Here is a 20,419-nt window from a genome sequence, read left to right as displayed (position 1 = left end):
TACAATTACTTATGTGCATGAAAATGTCATAATGAAATCCATTGTGATGCTTTTAGTTAGAATAAAGTTTATGGAGGATTATTAATTATTAAAGAAATTTTGCATTTCTTTTACTTTAAAAAGACCATAAAAAGAATGATAAATTATCTATCAATCAGACACATCAAAGGCAATATTTCCCAGTGTGGGTTCCATGACAAGGCAATCAGTCTGTGACATGCTTCCTAAAAAAAGGGTTCCATAGGCCAGTTTGGGAAACACCACATACCACACCGCTCAATCCTAAAGCACCTATCAACGCAGTCCCTGAGACATTTGTTTGGTGAAGGATATTTACACAGTTTGGAGGAAGTGTACGCTAAATGTATTTTGCCACACAATACCACAACCTCTTTTTTGGAGGGCAGAGTGACAACACTCCAGAAAGCCTGGACTGAGACAGTGCTTTAGGGGGGTTGGCCGGTGAGCAGCATGTGGGAAAAGGAAACTCCAGAGCATGGGCAAGGCGGGACTCTGGTGAAAATCCCTGGTGCAGTGGTTCATAATCTGCTGATTCCTCTAATCCTAGAGATTTAGGAAAAGCTGGGTGAGATTAAGAATTGCAATTTCCACCTGCCAAACTGCCTCAGGACGAATTTCCCTGTGGCCATGACATTAGCCGCCTGAGAGATGTCTTTGATGGGACGTAGAAGCTGGTATGAGCAAACCCAGGCAGCCAAAGGTCGGGTGCCTATAAAAACTACAGGAACTAGCATCAGGATTAAACACATGCCCATACCTCATCTCATACATAACACTCTACAACTTACAATTCTGGTGGCTTCCAGGCCTCTGTGAACACTGACCTGCCTGCCCCATGGAAGCCCTGTGTTACAGCTTGTTAGACAACTGAGACATGCCACCTTAAGGCAAGGAAGGCCAGCTCCCCAAGCTTCTACTCCTCTCCCTGGATTTCATGGATGTTTGGAATTTCTCAGTGTGATAAACAATTTTGCACAGCCTTATGATAAACACAGAGTTCTAAGGGACATTTGTACAGACAGACTTAAAAATATAACATTTGGAAATGGACATATTTACCATAAAGCAGGAGGTGAGGAAACACCATGTGCAACTAAGGTGACCGACAGGAAGTGGAGACTTGCAAATCTCAAGAGCAAAATGCAAGGAGAGGGGGAGGGGCTTTTCAAGGCCTCTGAGCTAGGCCCCAGTCTCTCCTCCTCCTCTCAGCCTACTGCTTCAGCCTGAGGAGGCATTTCCCGTAAGGCGTGAACAGCTCTAGCAGACACTGTTTCAACATTCTCCAAAAGCCAACAGTGCTGGTAACATCCCCTTCTGCGGAAGTTGGGCCCAACTTCCTTCCAGCAGGGTGAGAAGTCATGCCTGTGGCATCCGTCACTGGCCTCCTGGACTCCCCAGCAAATGGCAGATGGGGCAATTCCCCATATCTCCTCATTCCTGAGAGCCACAGTCACTGGCCCTCTAAGCAATATTCAGTACCAAGCCCAGCTACAGCTGAGACATCTGACAGTGACCACACATGACTGCTCACCCCTCACTGGTCTGCCATCCCACTCAGACCCCAGGCCTCTCCCCAAAGACCCCCATCGATAGCATACAGTCTCTTTCATCACACCCCCAAAGTCTTCAGGTCAGCCATCTTCCTGATATGACGGCATCCTTCACATGTCCTGGACTGAAGAGATTCTTCATCCTCCTACACCCTCTTATCTAGCTAGGGTCGGACCAGTGTGTCCCTGCTTCACTGCTGGCTCTGTAATTGATCTGGTCTTAGAGCTCTCTTCTCTGGGTCCCTCCTCCACCACCTCCTGCTCCTTCTGTTCCTCTTTCTCTCCCTCCCTCCCTCCCCTCTCCCTCTCTATTTAACAGCCAGCCCCACCTCCCCCCCACCCCCTCTCTCTAATAGGGAGTGAACCAAGGCCTGCTCATGCTAAGTAAGTGCTCTACGATGCCCGATGCCCGTCTGCATTGCTATTCTACCGAGGACCCTGAAGCACCTCACTGACACTCCCAGCTCCTGTCACTTCATCTTCAGATTCCTTTTGTGGTCTCTCCTGGGCACCTTAGTGAAGCCCACCATGGATCAATAGGAAATTAACTTCCACCGTTACTTCCATGTAGGGGCTCTGCTTCCCTGCCCCACTCACTCACAGTCTCTCAAATGATAGTCAGTTGACCACAAGCACCAGGATCTTCTGAAGACTGGCTGACGAATAGCATCTCCTCACTATGCCGGGGTCAACGGGGTCTCCTGTGAATTCATGACTACCTAGGACTTCAGAATGTGACCTTACTTAGACACAGAATCCTCCCAGGTGAAACTAAGATAAAATGGGGTCAGAGTGGATTAGGAAAAGGAAATAGGGACTAGAGTGATGGTCACTAGTTAAGAGCACTTGGTCCTGTATAGGATCGGAGTTCAATTCCCAGAACCCAAACAGTGGCTCACAACTATCCTTAAGCTTAGTTCCAAGGGATCCAATGCCATCTTTTTTACCTCCAAGGAACCTAGGCACATAAGTGTCATACAGACACACATGCAGGGAAAACACTCACAAACACAAGATAAAATACATTTTTGTTGTGTTTTGTTTTTGTTTTTCAAGATAGGGTTTCTATGTAACAGCCCTGGCTGTCCTGGAACTAGCTTTTTTTTTTTTAAGATTTTATTTATTTACTATGTATATAACATTCTGCTTCCATGTATATCTGCACTCCAGAAGAAGGCACCAGATCTCATAACGGATGGTTGTGAGCCACCATGTGGCTGCTGGGAATTGAACTCAGGACCCCTGGAAGAACAGCCAGTGCTCTTAACCTCTGAGCCATCTCTCCAGTCCCGGAACTAGCTTTTATAGACCAGGCTGGCACTCGAATACAGAGATCTGCCTGCCTCTGCCTCCCGAGTGCTGGGATCAAAGGCGTGTGCCACCAAGTCTGATAGATAAAATAAATCTTAAAAAGAAATATTAACACAAAACAAAACAGACACACAGAAAGAAGACAAGGTAAAGAGAGACACAGTGAAAACCTTGTTAAGGCAGAGCAGGAGGAACTGGAGAGATTCAACTAGAAGCCAAGGAGTACCATAGACTGTCATCAGCCACCAGCAGCTGGGAGAGGCAGGAACGGAGCCCTTCTGAGAGCTGACATCATGAGTAAAACTTCTACCTCAGAACCAGGAGAACACATTTCTGCCGTTTTAAATCCCCCAGCTACTTCTTTGTTATAGCAGCCCTAGGAATTACATTCATCTCTCAAATACCCAACTCAGGGAATCAAGAGTTCAGCAAGTATTGCGAGCACTTCGTTGCACTTTGCAAGCCAATTCAAAAAGGGTAAAAGACTCTACACTGAAATCATAGAGGCTCCCAGTGCTTCGCGTGCAGTCAGTTGAGGGAGAAATAAAAATACCACATAAAAGGGCTGCTAGGAATGAATGTTTGAGCAATTATTTCTTCCTCCTCCCCCTCTTCCTTCCCTTCTTCAGATGGGGTCCTCATATATCCTAGGCTGTCTTCCAATTTGCTGTGTGTCCAAAGATGACTTTGAACTTCTGATCCCCCTGCTTCTACTTCCTGAGAACTGTGACTATAGGTATGTGCCATCATGATGTTTTATGTGATTCTGGGAAAAATCCAGGGTTTTGTGTATTCTAAGCAAGCACTCCACAAACTGAGCTACATTCTCCATCTCTCTGAAGCCACTTTCGTAACCAGATGAAATTATGTGTACAAGGTATTCATTTGGCAGTCTCTGGCAGGTACCCTAGAGGCATCCAGTGAACAGTAGCAACTTCCTTTAGTGGGCAGCATGTCCTTCATCATTACCAGACAGGGTTTCCTTTTGGGACTCTGCAAGAACAATGCTTGCTATGAAAACACTGGACATACCTAGCTATGGAGCTCCTTCATTCCAACCAGGGAGCAACATGCAGTCTTTTGCTTCTGTCCACTGGTTCTCTTGACCCTAACGCTGAAACCTAAAGGCATACACTCTTCCTGTGCTGGTTCACACACCACTGCCTTGGGTGGCTACAAACCAGGGTCCAATAACAATGAGCTAGCTCTCCACATGCTTTGGGGATAAAGTGTAAACTTCTAGGGAGAGCAGCATGACAGATGCCAACATTCTTGGTCCATCCCCATCTTCCTCTAAATTACCAAGATAGTACCCATGGGGCTCATGCTTTGTGACTGTCACATGTTGTCCTGGGCTGTGCTAGAGCAACTTCTCCATACCTGTCAATACCTGCCCTCATGTTTCAAATAGCATCCTCTATAGCTTTTTAATACTTCCCAGACAAATCCTCTCTTCTGGTGTACAGGGACGGTGTGTGTGTGTGTGTGTGTGTGTGTGTGTGTGTGTGTGTGTGTGTGTGCACTCGCGCACGTGCGCGCTTCTGGAGCCATACTAAACTTTCCAAATTACTAGCTTTGTGGTCTTGGGTAAGTTGTTCAATACTCTAAACTTAGCTCTCCTATCTATCTGTAAGATATAGGACACATTAGAGGGGGTTGCAAGAGGGCTTAGCAACAGAAGGGAAATCCAGCTCTTAGCAGACAGTTGAGCATTCATTAAATGGTGGCTACAGACATCAACTCGTTAGCACACAGTAAGCACCCATTAAAGCTATACTGTCATTACTGGCTCTTGTGGTCATCGACATATGGCTGTAACTGGTTTTATATGAATGTCTTTAGGTATGCTAAGGTTTGCAGGGCAGGTTTTGGGATATGGATCCCCTGGCAGAGCATCAGGATGGTGGGTTATATATGGAGCACGTTATAAGCTGTAGACAAAGAGGCTCCAGAGTGGGTCACACTGAGTGCTGATGAAGTGAAAATAGTCCAAAGAGATATCTGCTTCCCCGACTCAGGGGCAGCAAAGCCTAATGGTGGATGCACTGACTTCTTCCCTCTTGACTAAGAATCTCCTTCCCAAGAAAGGTTACATCCTGGTTGTTCTCATCCCCCGCAAGATGTCCCCATTGATCTGATGAGATCTCCCAGAAACTACTTCACGGTTGGGTTTTAAAGTAACCATAAGAGTTGGGCAAAATTTTACAAGATTCTAATCTCGGAAGGGTAGGAGGATGGAGAGCTTGAGGTGAGCTGGGCTCTATAAATAACAGAACCATGAGAACTAAACTCTGAAGCACTTGGGACTATGGCGAATTATTTCTGTGGCTGGGTTCAGGAAATGTGCGTAGAGAAGTGGATGAGAAGGCAGAAGTGTTAAAATGTGCACAAAATGGAGTCTTCGTTTGCAGCTCTGTCAAAACCAAAGTTAGCAAGAAAGGAGAGTGATGTTAGCACCAAGTCAAAAGCGTTGTATAACACTCGCCTTCTCACCCTGCTCAGTGACGGCCCAGGCGTCATCTGTTTGAGGGGGAGTTCATATTGTGCTACCCCCAACTGCAACCTTACATACTACAGATATCAACTTCTTAGCTCACAGCCTACAGCCATTAACAGTAAGTCTTGACTAGGTAACCAGAGGGCTCAAGGTGGGGAGGGGACACCCGGATCTCCCTGGGAAGGGGAAATAGAGATTTTTGTAAGAGGACTGTAGGCAGGTGGAGATGGGAACATGCGTGATCAGGTTGTGGGGGCAGAGGGGGAGAATCCTGAAAGACAACTGGAAAGGGGGGCAGGGTATTTTAGAGCCACGAAAAAAGCCTGGCAAAAGAGAATCTCCCAGGAATCTACAAGGATGACCCCAGCTAAGACTCCTAGCAATAGCAGATATGGAGTCTGAACTGGCCATCTCCTGTGACTAGGCGAGACTTCAAATGGAGGGAGTGGGACACCAACTCAGACACATAACTTTTGACCTACAGTCTGTCCTGCCAATGGGACGTGCTAGGGTAAGGGTAGCCTAGAGATTGAGGGAGTGGCCAATCAATGACTGATCTAGCCTAAGACCCATGCCAGGAGAGTAAGCCCGCCCCTGACACTGCCTGGAGTACCAGGACCCACAGGCTGGATGACCCAGAGACCTATGATAGAACCAAATATAACTGGAAGAAAAAAATGTCAATGTAATTATGCCTAATGATAGCCTGCTATACTCATAGACTGGTGCCTAGACCAATTGTTATCAGAGAGGCTTCATCCAGCAACTGATGGAAACAGATGCAGATGCACAGCCAAACATTAGGTGGAACTGGGAGCATCTTACAGAAGAGGGGAAAAAGGATTGTAAGAGCCATAAGAAAACTCACAGAATCAACTAACCTGGTCTCATAGGGGCTGACGGATACTGAACTGACAACCAGGGAGCCTACATGGGACTGACCTACACACTCTGCATATATGTTAACAGTTGTGTAGCTTGTTCCTCTTGTGGGACTCCTAACAGTGGGAACAGGGGCTGCCTCTGACTCTTTTGATGGCTTTTGGGACCCTCCTTTTCATACTGGGTCACCTTTGCATGACGAGGTGCTTAGTTTTACTGCAACTTGAAATGCCATGTTTTGTTGTTAGTCATGGGATACCTGCCCTTTCCTAAACAGAAACAGAGGAGGAGTAGATTGTGAGGTGGGAACAGAGGGAGGTGGCAGGGTGGGTGGGGGCACTTGGAGAAGAGGAGTGAGAGAAACTGAGGTCAGGATGTAAAATAAAATAAAGTAAGTAAATCGTGAGCCAGGTGTGGTGGCACAAGCCTTTTATCCCCGCACTCAGGAGGCAGAGGCAGGTGGATCTCTGTGAGTTTGAGGCCAGTCTGGACTACATAAGAGTTCTAGCTCAGTCAGGGCTACATAGTGACAACAACAAAAAGCTATGTCTTGGCTGAGGTGAAACTCTAGGGACAGCAGGTGGCAAGGTTTCACAAATCTAACTTTCCTGGTTACTAGTGGTTGGATCCCTGGGGCTTGTTGGCCAGGGAACAGGTGAGCTCAAGAAACTTTGTCCGATGTCTCAAAATATAAAGAGAGCAAGGCATAGTGGTACACACTTTTAATCCTGATACTCAGGAGACAGAGGCCAATGCATATCTGTGAGTTCAAGGCCAGCCTGCCTTACATGAAGAGTTCCAGGCCAGCCAAGGTTGCATAGTGAAAGTCTCTCTCTCTCTCTCTCTCTCTCACACACACACACACACACACACAGAGAGAGAGAGAGAGAGAGAGAGAGAGAGAGAAGAGAGAGATAGAGAGAGACAGAGAGAGACAGAGACAGAGAGAGAGACAATCACACACACACACACACACACACACACACACACACACACACACACACACACGGTGGGGGTGGAGGGAGGAAGAGACAGACAGAGGGGAGTACAAAATAAATTTATCTAAAAAAATTTAATAGGTTAAAAATATCAAGGGGAAAGAAACCAACAAACAAAAATCATAATGGTTAGCTCAAGAGTCAGAGGTGCTCTGAACTGATTGGATTTTTTTTCCTTGTGACCAAAAATATCAGCAATGGAAAAGATACTGCCATCTATGAGGGCTACTCTAATGACTCCAGACTCTAGCACCATCTGCTCCAGTGACCTGCAAGGGACCTCGAGCCTCAGGATAATTGAAACTCTGCTTCCAAAGCATCCAATTACTGAGTGGCTGCCACTTGCAGTACACACTGCAGTGCCAAGGTTAAGAGGGGGCAAGAGTTTTCCAGCAAAGCCTCCCAACAGCCCCCACCCAGCCCCTCATAGGGTCTTGGGCCCATTTCTTACTACAGTCAGGAGTTTATGGGCCCCTGAGAGGCCTAAGAGAGTGCCCTTCCCCATGCCTTTCTATTTTGGGGCATTCTGGCTCTGGGGTCCTGCTCTTTTTACCCATAGCCAATGAGACATCACTTTTAGCTGATCCAAGAGCACTGATTTTTTTTTTTTTACAGGGATTCTACCTGGGCTAGCAACGTTACTGGGGAGCCAGCATCATCACCAGCAATAATGTACATTTCTGTACCCTCTTGAGAATTTGATTGGTGTCAGTCAAGGTTCTGACAATCGTATCTTGTCATGCTCAGCTCCATTTTAGGAATTTATCCCTAGACAGGTGGGGAGATAAGGCTCACTGTCACAGTGCTATAGACAATTAAGTAATTCACTTGAAATAACCCAACAGGCATTCAGGGACAGAATGGTTACTCAAGCTGTTAGACTCCAGAAAGGCAAAATGGCACAGATGAATGAATCACAAAAGAACCGTGTTAAGCTGAAAGGTAGAGAAGAAAGCATATATGACTCCATTTACATGTGCATGAAACCCTAGAAAAGAGTGCTTCTAGGCTGTAAGAGGAAGAAGGAGATGGATGTGGATGATCTGGGGTTGGGAGCAGGATTGGGTGACAGAGAGGAACAAGGGAGCTTCCTAGATTCAGCTGGCATCCTCTGTCCTGATCATGCTGGTTACATATTTATACACACCCTTGAGAACTCACAATACACTGTAAATAGTATGCACACTTCATACCTGTGCATCCTATGATATGTTAGCATGTCAGTCACACTTGAACTTGACAAAAGCAAGTAAGCATTGGAACTTAATCCTACAGCAAGGAGGATAGTCAAATCCTGGTGCAACTATTGTACACCATGTTGGCTAATACTTAAAGACACAGGCTAGACATGGGGGCATGTTAATTTCAGGACTTAAACCTACAGCAGGATGATCACAGATTCACAACTAGCCTGGATTTTTTTTTAAAGGTGTATGGGTGTTTTGCCTGAGATGTATGTTTGTGCACCAACTGTGTGCAGTACCCAAGAAGACCAGAAGAGGGTGCTGGATCCCCTGGAACTGGAGTTACAGATGGCTGTCAGCTACTATTTGGGAATTGAACCTGGGTCTTCTGGAAGAGCACAGCAGCCAGTGTACTTAACCACTGAATCATCTCTCTAACTCCTCTTGTGTTTATTTTTCATTCTCGTGTGTGTGTGTGTGTGTGTGTGTGTGTGTGTGTGTGTGTGTGTGTGTGTGTGTAAACCTCAGTGTCATCTGTCAGGTGCTCTCATTCTAGAAAAGCTCTGGTGCATTCCTTTTGCCTAAGGGAATGAAAGACTTAAGAAGACAAAGACCAAGTCAAGGGCAAAGGCTTAGGGCCAGCCCCAGCCTTATAAGTTCTGACTTCACTTAGTGAGTAAAGGCTTCCCCAGCAACCTGGATGCCAGCCCAGTCTTTGCATCCATCATATGCTTCAGAGGCCAAAGGGTCATTAAAAGCACACACCCTTGTCTTCTCCCAGGGACAGTCTGTGGTCCAGAAGTCAAAAGAATTGGGCTTCCTCAGGACAAGAAGCACTGAGACCAAGTCTCCACTGGTGCTGTGCCACACCAATCACTTTGGTGCCCTAAGGCTTGAGGTCTCAAGTGAATACACAGATTCCTTATTCAGATGTTGTACTAGCCTCTTATGAGACACTTACAAGGAACTGTCATGGTACAGGTCTGTCACTCCAGTTGGGTCAAGAGGATCAAAATTCAGGATAACCTGGGCAACTTAGTAAGACCTCACCTCAAATAAAAAAGTTAAAAAAGAAAAAAGACTGGGGATGTAGCTTGGTGGTAGGGCACTTGCCTAGCATGTGTGAGGTCCTCAGTTCAATTCCCAGGACTATACATCCACACATAATGAAAAGACAGATGTGATTCACTGGGGTGAGGGGCTGCATAGCGGGACAGCCCAATGCCAACTGGAATGCAATTTAGCCTCCCAACAGCTTTCCATCCTCCATGATCAGTCTTCCATCCCATCCCCCTCTTGGCAGCTCAAGTCAGCTTTGCAGTTCAGTCAGCAGGAAAACACTCTCTGTACTATAATCTTAGTTGCGCTCACTTCCAGGAGGGAGCCACCAAGGGAAGCTGGTGGCTTAGAGTGGCGATGAAGACCACAGCCATGAGATAGCCCTGCTGCTATAGCAGGCCAGGGCTTCTCAGACCAACACTCTTTGATCTGCACTAGGCAGATGCATCCATCCACAGTGGCCAGGACACCTTTTTTATTGGAGAACTGGGTATGTCTCAGACATATGGAAAATGGCCTTTTGTGTTCAAAGGGGTTCAGAACCCAAAAGAGGAAAGGGAGTGGGAAATTCAAATGGACAATGGCCAAGTTGGACTATTTTGTTTATTGGCCAGTTATTTTGTTCTTTTAGGGATTCAATTTAGGGTCTCGAGAATACTAGGCAAGAACTCTTCCCCACTGAGCTAAATTCCTTACCTTTGTATCACTATTTAGCTATTTATTCCTTCATTTATTCACTTTGTGGTTTTTGAGGCAAGGTATTACTCTGTAGCCGAAGATGGCCTGGGGGTCTCTATGTAATGCAGACTGTCCTTAAACTCATGGAAGTCTTCCTGAACAAGCCTTCCGAGTGTGGTTTAGTAAAAGATTAGTTTTTGAGACCATGGCATAACAAAACAAGACTACAGTGTCTTGGGCAACAGAACTTAAATCCCCTTCCAGGCCAGCTCATGTTTCTACTCCTTGCTAAAACATTTTTTTCAAAAGTGACTTTAAGATAGTTATTCATTCTATGCCTTACAGGTCCCTGTCTGTAAAATGGCCTGAATCCCAGCACTGGAACCAAAACAGGGGTTGGGGGTAAACAAGATAATACATGGACAGAGGCTAGCAAGGTGTAAAATTTATAGTAAGTATAGCAGCCGCAATAGTTTCATCACTGAACAAAACCTTTCTTGTCACTGTGTTGGAAGATAATTGTAACAAATGCAATCACAATCCCAAACTACTAACAATGCCATTTACTTGGTTTTTGCAAAGCTGGGGACATAGCTAAGTGGGAAAGTACTTGCCTAGCAACTGCAGGCCCTGGGGCTGGTCCCTAGCAACACAAACAAAATTAAAGCAAATGAAAAGTCTCACATAGGCAAGTCTTCTCTATGCTTTGAAGTAGTTTCAGGAAGCAGGAGTAATGTGTCTGATGATATGGCGCTGAACAGATCTCAGTCTAGGCAGGATGAGATGACCTTAAGGTACCTTATGACTTCCACTCCAGAAGACAGGAGTACTAGGAGGAAAGGCCTCTAGGCTGTAGGCTCCTGAAAGGCCAGAAAGCTCGATCTCCTATGTCATGTCAAGGTGGGAGGTGACCTTGTGGGCTTGGGAGGGATGAACCCATCCCTAAAACCTCTAAAGTCAGGTATTATGACAAGCAAGCATTAAGTCACAGTCATGAGGAAGGGTTTTTGCTTGCTTTCATGACACCCTCCTCCTAGTTGGAGAGTAAGGGCTATAAACTGGACATACATCTAAAAGAGATGAGAGCAAGCTTTGCCTATATTTGCTGCTCTTTGGGGGATAAAGTTCAGGAAATGGTTGCCCTGACTGAGGCCTTGGAGAAATTATTCCTATTACCTGAGCTTAATATGTAGTCATTTTCCCAAGATACTTACAGTGTACTTTAGACCAGGTCAGGACACCTGTATCTGTGGCTAATTGTTTTCTTATGACCCCACCCAGCATTATCTGAGAGGACAGTACCCAGGTGTCTAGGGAGCTAAGAAGGTGCCTTCCCCATGGTCTGGTGTATGACACTTCTGCCAGCACTATGGTCTGCTACAGTTGAACCAGGAGCCCCCCCCCACCCCCAATGCCAAAGACTAGATAAGAAAAACACTTCTGCACCTGGTTCCTTTCTCTAGGCCCTCAGCATGCTGTGCCAGTATTAGGCAGGGCAGTGGCTCCTCAGGTCCTTCTGCACCAGACACTGGGCTAGGAATGCTAAGGCATAAGGCATAGCTCGTACATACAAACCAAGTTTGAAGGAGTAGCTACTGCATGTACAACAAAGATCATAGAAAAGTAAATGCAAGGTAAGCGAGGCTGGGACACACAGTGGGAAGGCCAAACCTTGCAGGATGAGGAAGGCGAGTCTCAGGTGCTATCTGTGCCCGACCTCTATGTGCACCCCAAACTCATACGAACCTAAGACTGAAGACTGTATTAACTTTAAACTTAGGAGGATGCATTTTCCTGGGGGACAAAAAAATAGTTCTGGGTTTTAATCTGATACTCAAAGGGTATGGACCATAAAACCATCACCACCACCATCCTCCACCCTCCCAGGTGGTCATCTGTTCTTCTCTCATGTTCAGTACACAGGTAAGAAACAAATTTTCCTGTAGGAGCTACAGCTACTGTTCAACTCCCAACAGACAGGTCACAAGGGGCAAAGCTAGGGGGGCAGTGTGTTTTAGGATTACAGAAGTCATCATGGAAGCTGCAGGACTGAGAAGGAGGACCAGAGGAGGAACTTAAGGGCTTATTGTGGGACAGAGGTGGCCTGCAAAGGGAGAAGTGGGAGACATTTTTCCAGAGACATTTGGTAGAAAGGCACCCTGCACCCAGCCAGTTCCTGAACCCTCGCTAGGCTAGGTGGAAGGTCTTTGGATGCACCATCTTATTCCTGGGTCCTGCTCTCACTAGACACATGGCTTTTAGCAAACTGCCATGTCACTTTCACTTCTGAGTCTTATCTACCACCATCAACTGGTCGCATGAGATGACAACACCTTTCTTTTTCTGGAAGGGAGGGTAAGGTAAGTTCTCATGTAGTTCAGGTTGACCTCTAACTTGCTATGTAGCTGAGGCTGGCCTTGAACTCCTCATCTTTCTGCCTTCACCTCCCAAGTGTTGGCATTATGGTTTTGTGCCACCACACACAGCTAAGATGCCCTAAAATAAAAAACCTGGAACATGTGTGGCCTGCATGCATGCATGTTTATGTGTGTGTGTGAATGAGCACATATGTGTAGAGGCCTGAAATTAACACTGAATGTCTTCTCCATTCACCCTTTGTTTATTGAGGCAAGGTCTCTTGCTGAACCTGGAACTCCCTAATTCTGCTAGTCTAGCTAGCAGAATTGCCCTTAGAATAACTTTGCTGTGCCTCTGGAGTGTAGGAATTACAAGTGGCTATCATCCCTGCCTGGCTTCTATGTGCATGCTGGGGATTTGAACTCTGGTCCTCACAATTGCATGGTAAGTATTTTTTCCACTGAGCCATCTCTCCAGACCCCTGAGATGCCTTTCTTATAGGGATCACTGTTGGTCACATTTAGGGACACCAGGAGACTCTACAAACCCAAGCCTTAGCTGAGCACATATATTATGAAGGGGTTCACTGGCCTCCCACATAATAATCCTAAGGGGGAAAGAACACCCCAGCCACACACCTTCCACATAGCTCATATTCTTAGATTGTCTTCCTTGACCTTTAAATTCCTATAAAATAATTCTCCGCAGTTTATAGAAGAAGCTATTGAATGTTTCTTTGCTTCTTTCTTTTTTTTTCTTTTTCTTTCTTTTTTCTTTTTTTCATTTTGAACATATAGGGAGGGCTCCATTCTAGACATGGAGGCCCCAGAATTGCACAAGGTAGACTTAGGTGGACTCTTGTGAAACATACATGTTTAGAATCATGGGAAAGACAGCAAACTAAGAGTGGCCAATTTCAGATACTAGTAAATGCTATAAAGATGATAAAATAGGGTGATCTAGTAGTGACATGAGAGGAATAATACATTAGTGGGAAGCTACTATGAGACAGACTGAGAAACACAGACTGCAATGAACAGCCAGTATAAAGGCCCTGAGGCAATGAAGAAGCTTGACTAGTTCAAGAGACAGAGAGGAAGTCAATGTGGCTCCAAGGGAAGGAGATGGAGACAAGATAAGAGAATAGGCCAGGAAGGCTACATCAGGAAGTCCAGGTAAAAGTGTGGACTGGGAAGTTTATTTGAATATTGTTTTTATTCATAATGTGCATGGGTGTTTTGCCTAAATGTATATCCATGCACCATATACTCAGTGCCCACAGAGACCAGAAAAGAGGGAGTTAGATAGCCTAGGACCAGAGATACAGATAATTGTGAGCAGCCACGTGGGCGCTAGTAATTGAACCTGTGTCTTCCGAAAGCACCACCAGTGCTCTTCATCATGGAACCCTCTCTCCAGTCCCCTGGGAATTTTATTTGAAGAGCAACAGATCTTGAAGCAAAAAAAAAAAAAAAAAAAAGTGATACAGTGGAATTCTGGTTATGGGGGAAGAATGAACCACAGTATCTGGTCTGAGAGAAAGTAAACAATCAGCTCAGGAGATGCCACCATTACTAGTTTGCATACAACACCAAAACTCATTTCCACGGTGCTAAATTGTCCATTGTTGTACGATGCTAATCAGACTCTCCCATGTGACGAGGTGGGGCTCTCCCTGTTCCCAATATGGCAGCTGTGGCCCCTGCAGCCATCAGGAGAGGATGGCTGTTAGTAACCCCACAAAAACAATCACACAGCCCGCATGCAAACATGCTTTGTGCTCGGCTGGTAACATTCAACAAAGTGTGAGTGTCCACTGTGTGCCAGGCACTTGGAAAGTTGTTCTACAGTAGTAGGAACAGATTATTAGAACTGATGTCTAATTAAAAAAAAAAAAAAAGTTACCCTGTCTGGGAAAGATAATGGGCCAGCCCTTGTTCCTCAAAGAAAGGGAATCTGCTGGCGTACCAGGCCCTTTCACTCAAAACTCCATCAAGCCATTCTTAAACATCTTTGAAGAGGGAGAAGAAATACAGTAAGAATACAGTCAGCAGTATTTGGAGGAAGCGGGACACTGTAACTAATGAGATTTGACCCTAAGGTCAGCTTCAAGCCTGGAATGTCTCAGGCAACTGAACTCTGAGTTACATTGTTTCCACAGAGTTTTCTCATCCCATCCTGCCTTAAGCTATGTACAGAAATGACAACCACTTGAGGTATGTTAAATCAGAAAGGCAACCTCCCCGGTGGCCCCCACTACCTGCATTCAACCAATACTTCTAGAAAAGGTGTAAGAACATACTGTTTCATGTATCTCCTCTGGCCTTGCTTTCTGGCCTTGAACTTCTAACTCTCTAACCTCTGAAAGCTTAGTTAAAGGTGTGCAGTATCATGACCTGCTTTTGAAAAGAACTATTAGGACCCAACTTGGTCTCCAGATCCCCAAGACTGGAACATTTTATTCTGGAAAGAGCAAAGTAACATGGGAAAGCTATGCAGGGTGTGTGTGTGTGTGTGTGTGTGTGTGTGTGTGTGTGTGTACAGGTAGAGAGAAAGAGAGAAAAATAAAACAAAGCACTTTTGTGATTAGAAGACACTCACTCCCCAGTGAGCACACACCAGCCCTGAAGAACTGAGGGACTTTTAAAACAGGACTGCCACAGACACTGAGTACACATGTGCTGGAAGGGGGAACCCAATTCCACAGGGACCCACAAGCTTCAATAAGACAACTTCTGTCCTACATTTGGCTGACAAACCAGTTGAGAACACCTCTCTCCTAAATTCATGTCTGCCTGGAACCTGAGAGTATGAACTTACTTCAAAGTCATATCCTTTCAGGTCTACCAGTTGAAGTACAGCTGTGTCCTATTGGGTTAGGCTGGGCTCCTATGAGAAAAAGGACACAGACCCTCATAGGAGATGACACAGAGGTGGACTCTGTGAGGAAGCTAAGAGTATTCCAAAAACTGAGGCAACAAGACCATGAATTTGAGAAGTGCTTGTACCATACAATAAGCATACAGCTAGTCTGAGCTGCATGTCAAGACTTTGTCTCAAAAAAAAAAAAAAAAAAAATGGAAACATCATCTTCGGGACCTTCCAACATCAGAGAATGCATTTTTGGTGCGGAATGTCCTCCAGTTTCTAGTGCTTTGCTCCACTTCCATATTTCACACCATCTGTCCAAACCACCCTTGCCAGCCCTGGTGTAAGAAGGAAGAAACACAGGGGAGCCTCCAGTCCACTGGGCTTTTCCAGCCTCCCAGCAGCCACCAACAGCCTGGGGAGGGGAGGGGAGCCAGGATCACATTTCAGGCATCCCCACCTTCTACCACAGAAGGCCAACTGGCAGGGGGATTTCTGGTCTCTCCCTTGGTTTTCTAATTTGTAACCTCTTCCAGTTAGATTAGCGTTTCTTTCCCTTCTCTTGTTTTGAGACAAGGTGTCACTAAGTGGTCCCCAGTCCTTCCTGGAATTCACCATGAGGACTCCTACTGGCCTTGAACTTGTGGGGATCCTCCTGCTTCTGTCTCCACAGAGCTGGGATCACCTCCAGGCCTGGCTTTTAAATTTCAATCAGTTCCAACCTTAACAATGCATCCCCACCAACTACCTAATATTTCTTGCCACCAAACTGTAACTTTACTACTTTTACATAAATTTATTTAGGCATCTGCTTTACCACTAAGCTATGCAACAGTCTAATAATTTTTACCTTAAAAGCAATTGCTATCTCATTATTACAGTAAAGGGAAATATGTATCATGTGTCTTTGAACTACACACTGAAATGATACACGATATTTTCACGTTCATTTTTGTACCATTTAAAGCAATTTCCGGAGGTAAATCCAATGTGATACGATAACTATTCTCCATTTAGTTGCCTGGAGCTCCGCACTCCTGAAAAACCGACTTCAAGTTCTTGGACCTCCAGGTCTTCTCCCGGAGGAAGATCACACTCCTCCATGTAGGTAAAAGGGCAGGCGCACAAATAGGCACCAAGAGTTCTAAGTTCCCACGCGGGGCGTCCTGAAGACACGGACACAAGAGCGAAAGTGATTTTAAATACCCAGTCCTTGCGAGTGACAAGGGCTGGGAGGGACTGACCTTTTCGCGTAGGGTGCAGTGGACGTCCGAGGCGACGCGCCCTTCCCACCACGGCTCATCCATCACCGCCGCAGATCCGAGGCTACCGGGATCTCGGGATGCACCCTGCGAGGACACGGGGAGCTTCAGCGGCCAGAGACACTTTTCCCCCTACCCCGCCCTAGGTCGCCCTTATCCTTGCGGGTCCCTGTCCCCGTCCTGGACGGGCGCCCCCTCCTGCCCCGCTCAGCGGAGCTGCCGGTCGCCCGCTGTCCTGAAAAGCCAGCAGTGTCCCCCTCCCCTCTCTCTGTCCGCCCAACCTGGGGCGATCTGGAACTGTGTGCAACAACTTGCAGAATTTCCAATGTTCCCTTCTGCAAAAGTTGCAAAGTTGCCGGCTGCAGTAGCTCGCCCGGGGCTGGCTGGGTCACCGGCTCTGAGTCTCCAACTCCTCCCCCGCCGCCCAGCCTTTGTCCTGCTCGCACATCCTGCCCTCGAGCCGGGGCGAGACTCACGCATCGCTGTCCCCGCGTGGGGGGCCGCGGGTGGCGGGTCCCTCCCCGCACCGGGCGCGCTGAGCTCTCCGGTGGCCGTCCGGCCCTTGGCCTCGCGTGCTAGCGACCGGCGCCTCCTCAGCCCGTCCGGCCCGGTCACCGGCGCGCCCCTGCGTGCGCTCGGTCCCGCCGCGGCTCGCAGTTCGGGCCGCCGGGGGCCTCCCTCCCTCGCTCGGGGAATTGGGGGCCGGGCCTTGCGCATGCGCCGGCGGCGCCCCGCGCCCCGCGGGGCGGGGGGCTGGGAATGGCAGTCTTTCTTTCCCTGGCGCTGGGCTGAGCTTCCTGCCCACCCTCCCTCGCCCAGGAGGAAAACTAGGCTTCACCTTCCCCGCGACTCACGGGGGTCCCCAATCACCCCGCCGGCTTGATCCCGGGGCGCCGTGACACGGCGCCACCTGCGCTCGCCGCGCGTGGAACCAGCGGCCGGGACGCCCCCGGAAAGTTCTGACTTCCGCATGCGCTTCTCCTGCCAACCTGCGGACGCTTCCACCTGTCTTTCTTTCTTTTCAGCCTGTCCTGTGATCGGGAGGTAGATTTCCGAACAATTCCCACAGGAGCCCCAGAAAGCCACCCTTGGTTACGCACGAGTTCCTCCTTATAAAGGGGGCTCAGTGAGTATTTTATTGTGCTCTTAAGTATGCATCCATGCCGAGCCTTGTAAGGAAACCATCCTTATGGCCGGTTGCGGGATAGAAAACCCTTCTAAAACACTTGTTTTCAGAAAGGCATTTTCTGGAGTCAGCTGTATAATGGCATCACATCCCACTGTGCTGATTTTTGTGACCCCCCCCCCTTCGGTTACTCCACTAACTTGGAATCAAATCCACCAACTACCTGGGTGTTTTTGCCCAGTTCCTCAACCACTTAGAGCTTGGCTTCAGGTAATGGGAGAATATAAGTTGCAATAATTTACTGAGGATACATTATAATAAAATGAGAAAATGCACAAAAAAGGATAACCATCAGGCCCGTTAGAAAGTAAACAGTCGGAGCTGGGTGGTGCACACCTTTAGTCCCAGCACTCGGGAGGCAGAGGCAGGCGGATCTCTGTGAGTTTGAGACCAGCCTGGTCTACAAGAGCTAGTTCCAGGACAGCCTCCAAAGCCATAGAGAAACCTTGTCTCAAAAAACCAAAAAGAAAAAAAAAAGTCAGTAAATAATTACTATGAAAAATACTTTTGTTTCTGCCTAATTTATACAAGTAAGAAAACATTTTTCTTTTTCCAGACAGTTTCTCTGACCGTCCTGGAACTCATATAGACTATGAGTTCAGAGAACTCAGAGATCTGCCTGCCTCAGCCTCCTGAGTGCTGGGATTGAGAGCGTTTGCCACCACCCGCCCAGCTACAAGTAAAACTTTACCAGTTAAAAATATAATTCACTTTTGAAAGTCTACCATAGTGGTGCATGCCTGCGATATTAGCACTCTGGAAGGCTGCAGTTTAAGAACCAGGAGTTCAAGGCTGGCCTGGGTTACACAGAAGTTCAAGCCTTTTCTAGATTATGTGAGATTTAAAAGAAAAAAAAAAAGCTATGATAAGCTTGCTCTGAAAAGGTTTTAGCATTTATGAGCCCTCATAAAAGTATAATATACCTGGGATTAAACAAATATGATGTATATTCATGCATGTATGCATATCTTTAGATAAATGTGTGAAAAACCTAATACCTTCATGTAGAAATGGATGGAGATCATGGATAGGCACACCATCAAAGAAAAAATTTCACAAGGACAATTGCATGCCCATATTCACTAACAAACAGAACTTTTAAAAATTGAAGCATATCTTTACCAAGGATGTTTCTGTGTTTGTTGATTTTTTAGGTGAGTATATAAAGTAATGGCATTTCTCACCTATGTGTCATTATATTTTGTTCTCAATCATTACCCTCCCCTACTGTCGAAGGTTTATTTTTAGCACATGACTCCTAGGGCTGGTAAATATACAGTGTTCTTGGGAGTGCAAATGCCATCTTTATGAAAAAACGATGTAGATCAAAAAGTTTGAAAGTATCATTTGACCCAACTATTCCATTTTTGTGAGTTTGAGGCCAGGCTGATGTTCATAGTGAATTCTAGGCCAGCCAAGGCTACAAGTGAACCCTTATCTCAAAAAACAAAACACCCACACCCACACACTATGGTGAAGTGCTTGAACAAGGAACTAGCTAAAAATGATCTGATTATAAATGTATTTTTTTTAAAGAATGACTATGTAATGAAATGGGGTAGGTTAACATATACAATGTATTTAGTAAACAAGAGGCTAGACTATGGTTTTACTGCTTTCATACATATTTGTTTATACACAAAAGAATAGGGAAAGTATCCATAAAATTGTTGACTATTATCAGTGATAATTGGAGGGGGTAGGGAAGAGGAGAGAGGTGTGGAAGGAGCTGGTGCCTGCTGTCCAACCTAGGGACTTGCACATCTTCGACAAGCACTCTCTACCTCTGAGCTTCGTCTTCAGTCCTGGAAATTTACCCCCAGTATATCTGTGTTTTCTAAATCTCCTACCAGAAACGTATATTGCTTTTAAAAGTACAAAACAAATGTGAATGTTGTTTTCAATACCTATATGCTACGTTTTTTGGTGCTGTTTGTATTTTGCTCACTTTAAAAAAAATCACATTATTTCATTTTCAATAATCTCCCTATTCTGGGTATATCAAAAGAAGAAAGGTCTTGATTGGTCACTAGTTTATTGTCTCCCTTTCCTAAACATCAGTTGAGTTTATCGAGGAAGCTGATAACGGAAGGAAAAACACACACTTTGGGCTTTTCTCTAGGGGCTGTTTTAAGAGGAGTCTAAACACACTCACCCAGCCCTCTTTTGTGTATCCTTAGGAATCCCTCATTTTCCCACTATCTCTGAAGAGTAAAAACACATTGCACCAATAAACTGATGCTTTTAGAGGTTGGTCACTGGCCACAGGTGCCCTTAGCAGAGGCGATTTCCTGTGCTGGCTGCTGGGAAACAATGTAGCTGGAGTTACTTCTCCCAATCAGGTCAAAAGTTTTTGATCATTCAAAAACTAAACTTTTATTAAGTGCTTATTATGGAGCAATGACCACTTCTCTACCCTCCACCTTAAAAGCTGACAGTTAAGGAATCAAAGGTTTGAAGCACCGACATTCTAGCTGCCTTCAAATTTCCCATGTATAAAGTGAGAAAAAGAAAACCTCTGCCCATTACAATCTTACTTAGAGGCAAATGAGTCTAGTATTTCCA

At 46.1% G+C, this 20,419-nt stretch overlaps 1 protein-coding gene across 3 annotated transcripts in view; it reads right to left on the bottom strand.

The window, feature by feature from the left end:
- Positions 1–17,346, bottom strand: part of Ccnjl (cyclin J like) — a 58,709-nt gene extending 41,363 nt beyond the window's left edge. The window contains exons 1-2 of one of the 3 annotated variants that reach the window (XM_027425248.2): positions 17,145–17,346; positions 16,651–16,755 (exon numbers count right to left, since the gene is read on the bottom strand). In XM_027425248.2, coding sequence (XP_027281049.1) covers positions 16,651–16,713 — 63 coding nt within the window. In that variant the 5' untranslated portion in view covers positions 16,714–16,755; positions 17,145–17,346. Of the gene's footprint in view, positions 1–1,080; positions 1,279–16,650; positions 16,756–16,949; positions 16,969–17,144 lie in introns of those variants that run through there. The other 2 variants (XM_027425249.2, XM_027425250.2) reach the window with 2 other exon arrangements.
- Positions 17,347–20,419: the final 3,073 nt, after the last annotated feature.

The sequence above is a fragment of the Cricetulus griseus genome, chromosome 7 (assembly GCF_003668045.3).
Source record: "Cricetulus griseus strain 17A/GY chromosome 7, alternate assembly CriGri-PICRH-1.0, whole genome shotgun sequence".
Taxonomy (NCBI): Eukaryota; Metazoa; Chordata; class Mammalia; order Rodentia; family Cricetidae; genus Cricetulus; species Cricetulus griseus.
This window is presented reverse-complemented; position numbering and strand designations above follow the sequence as displayed.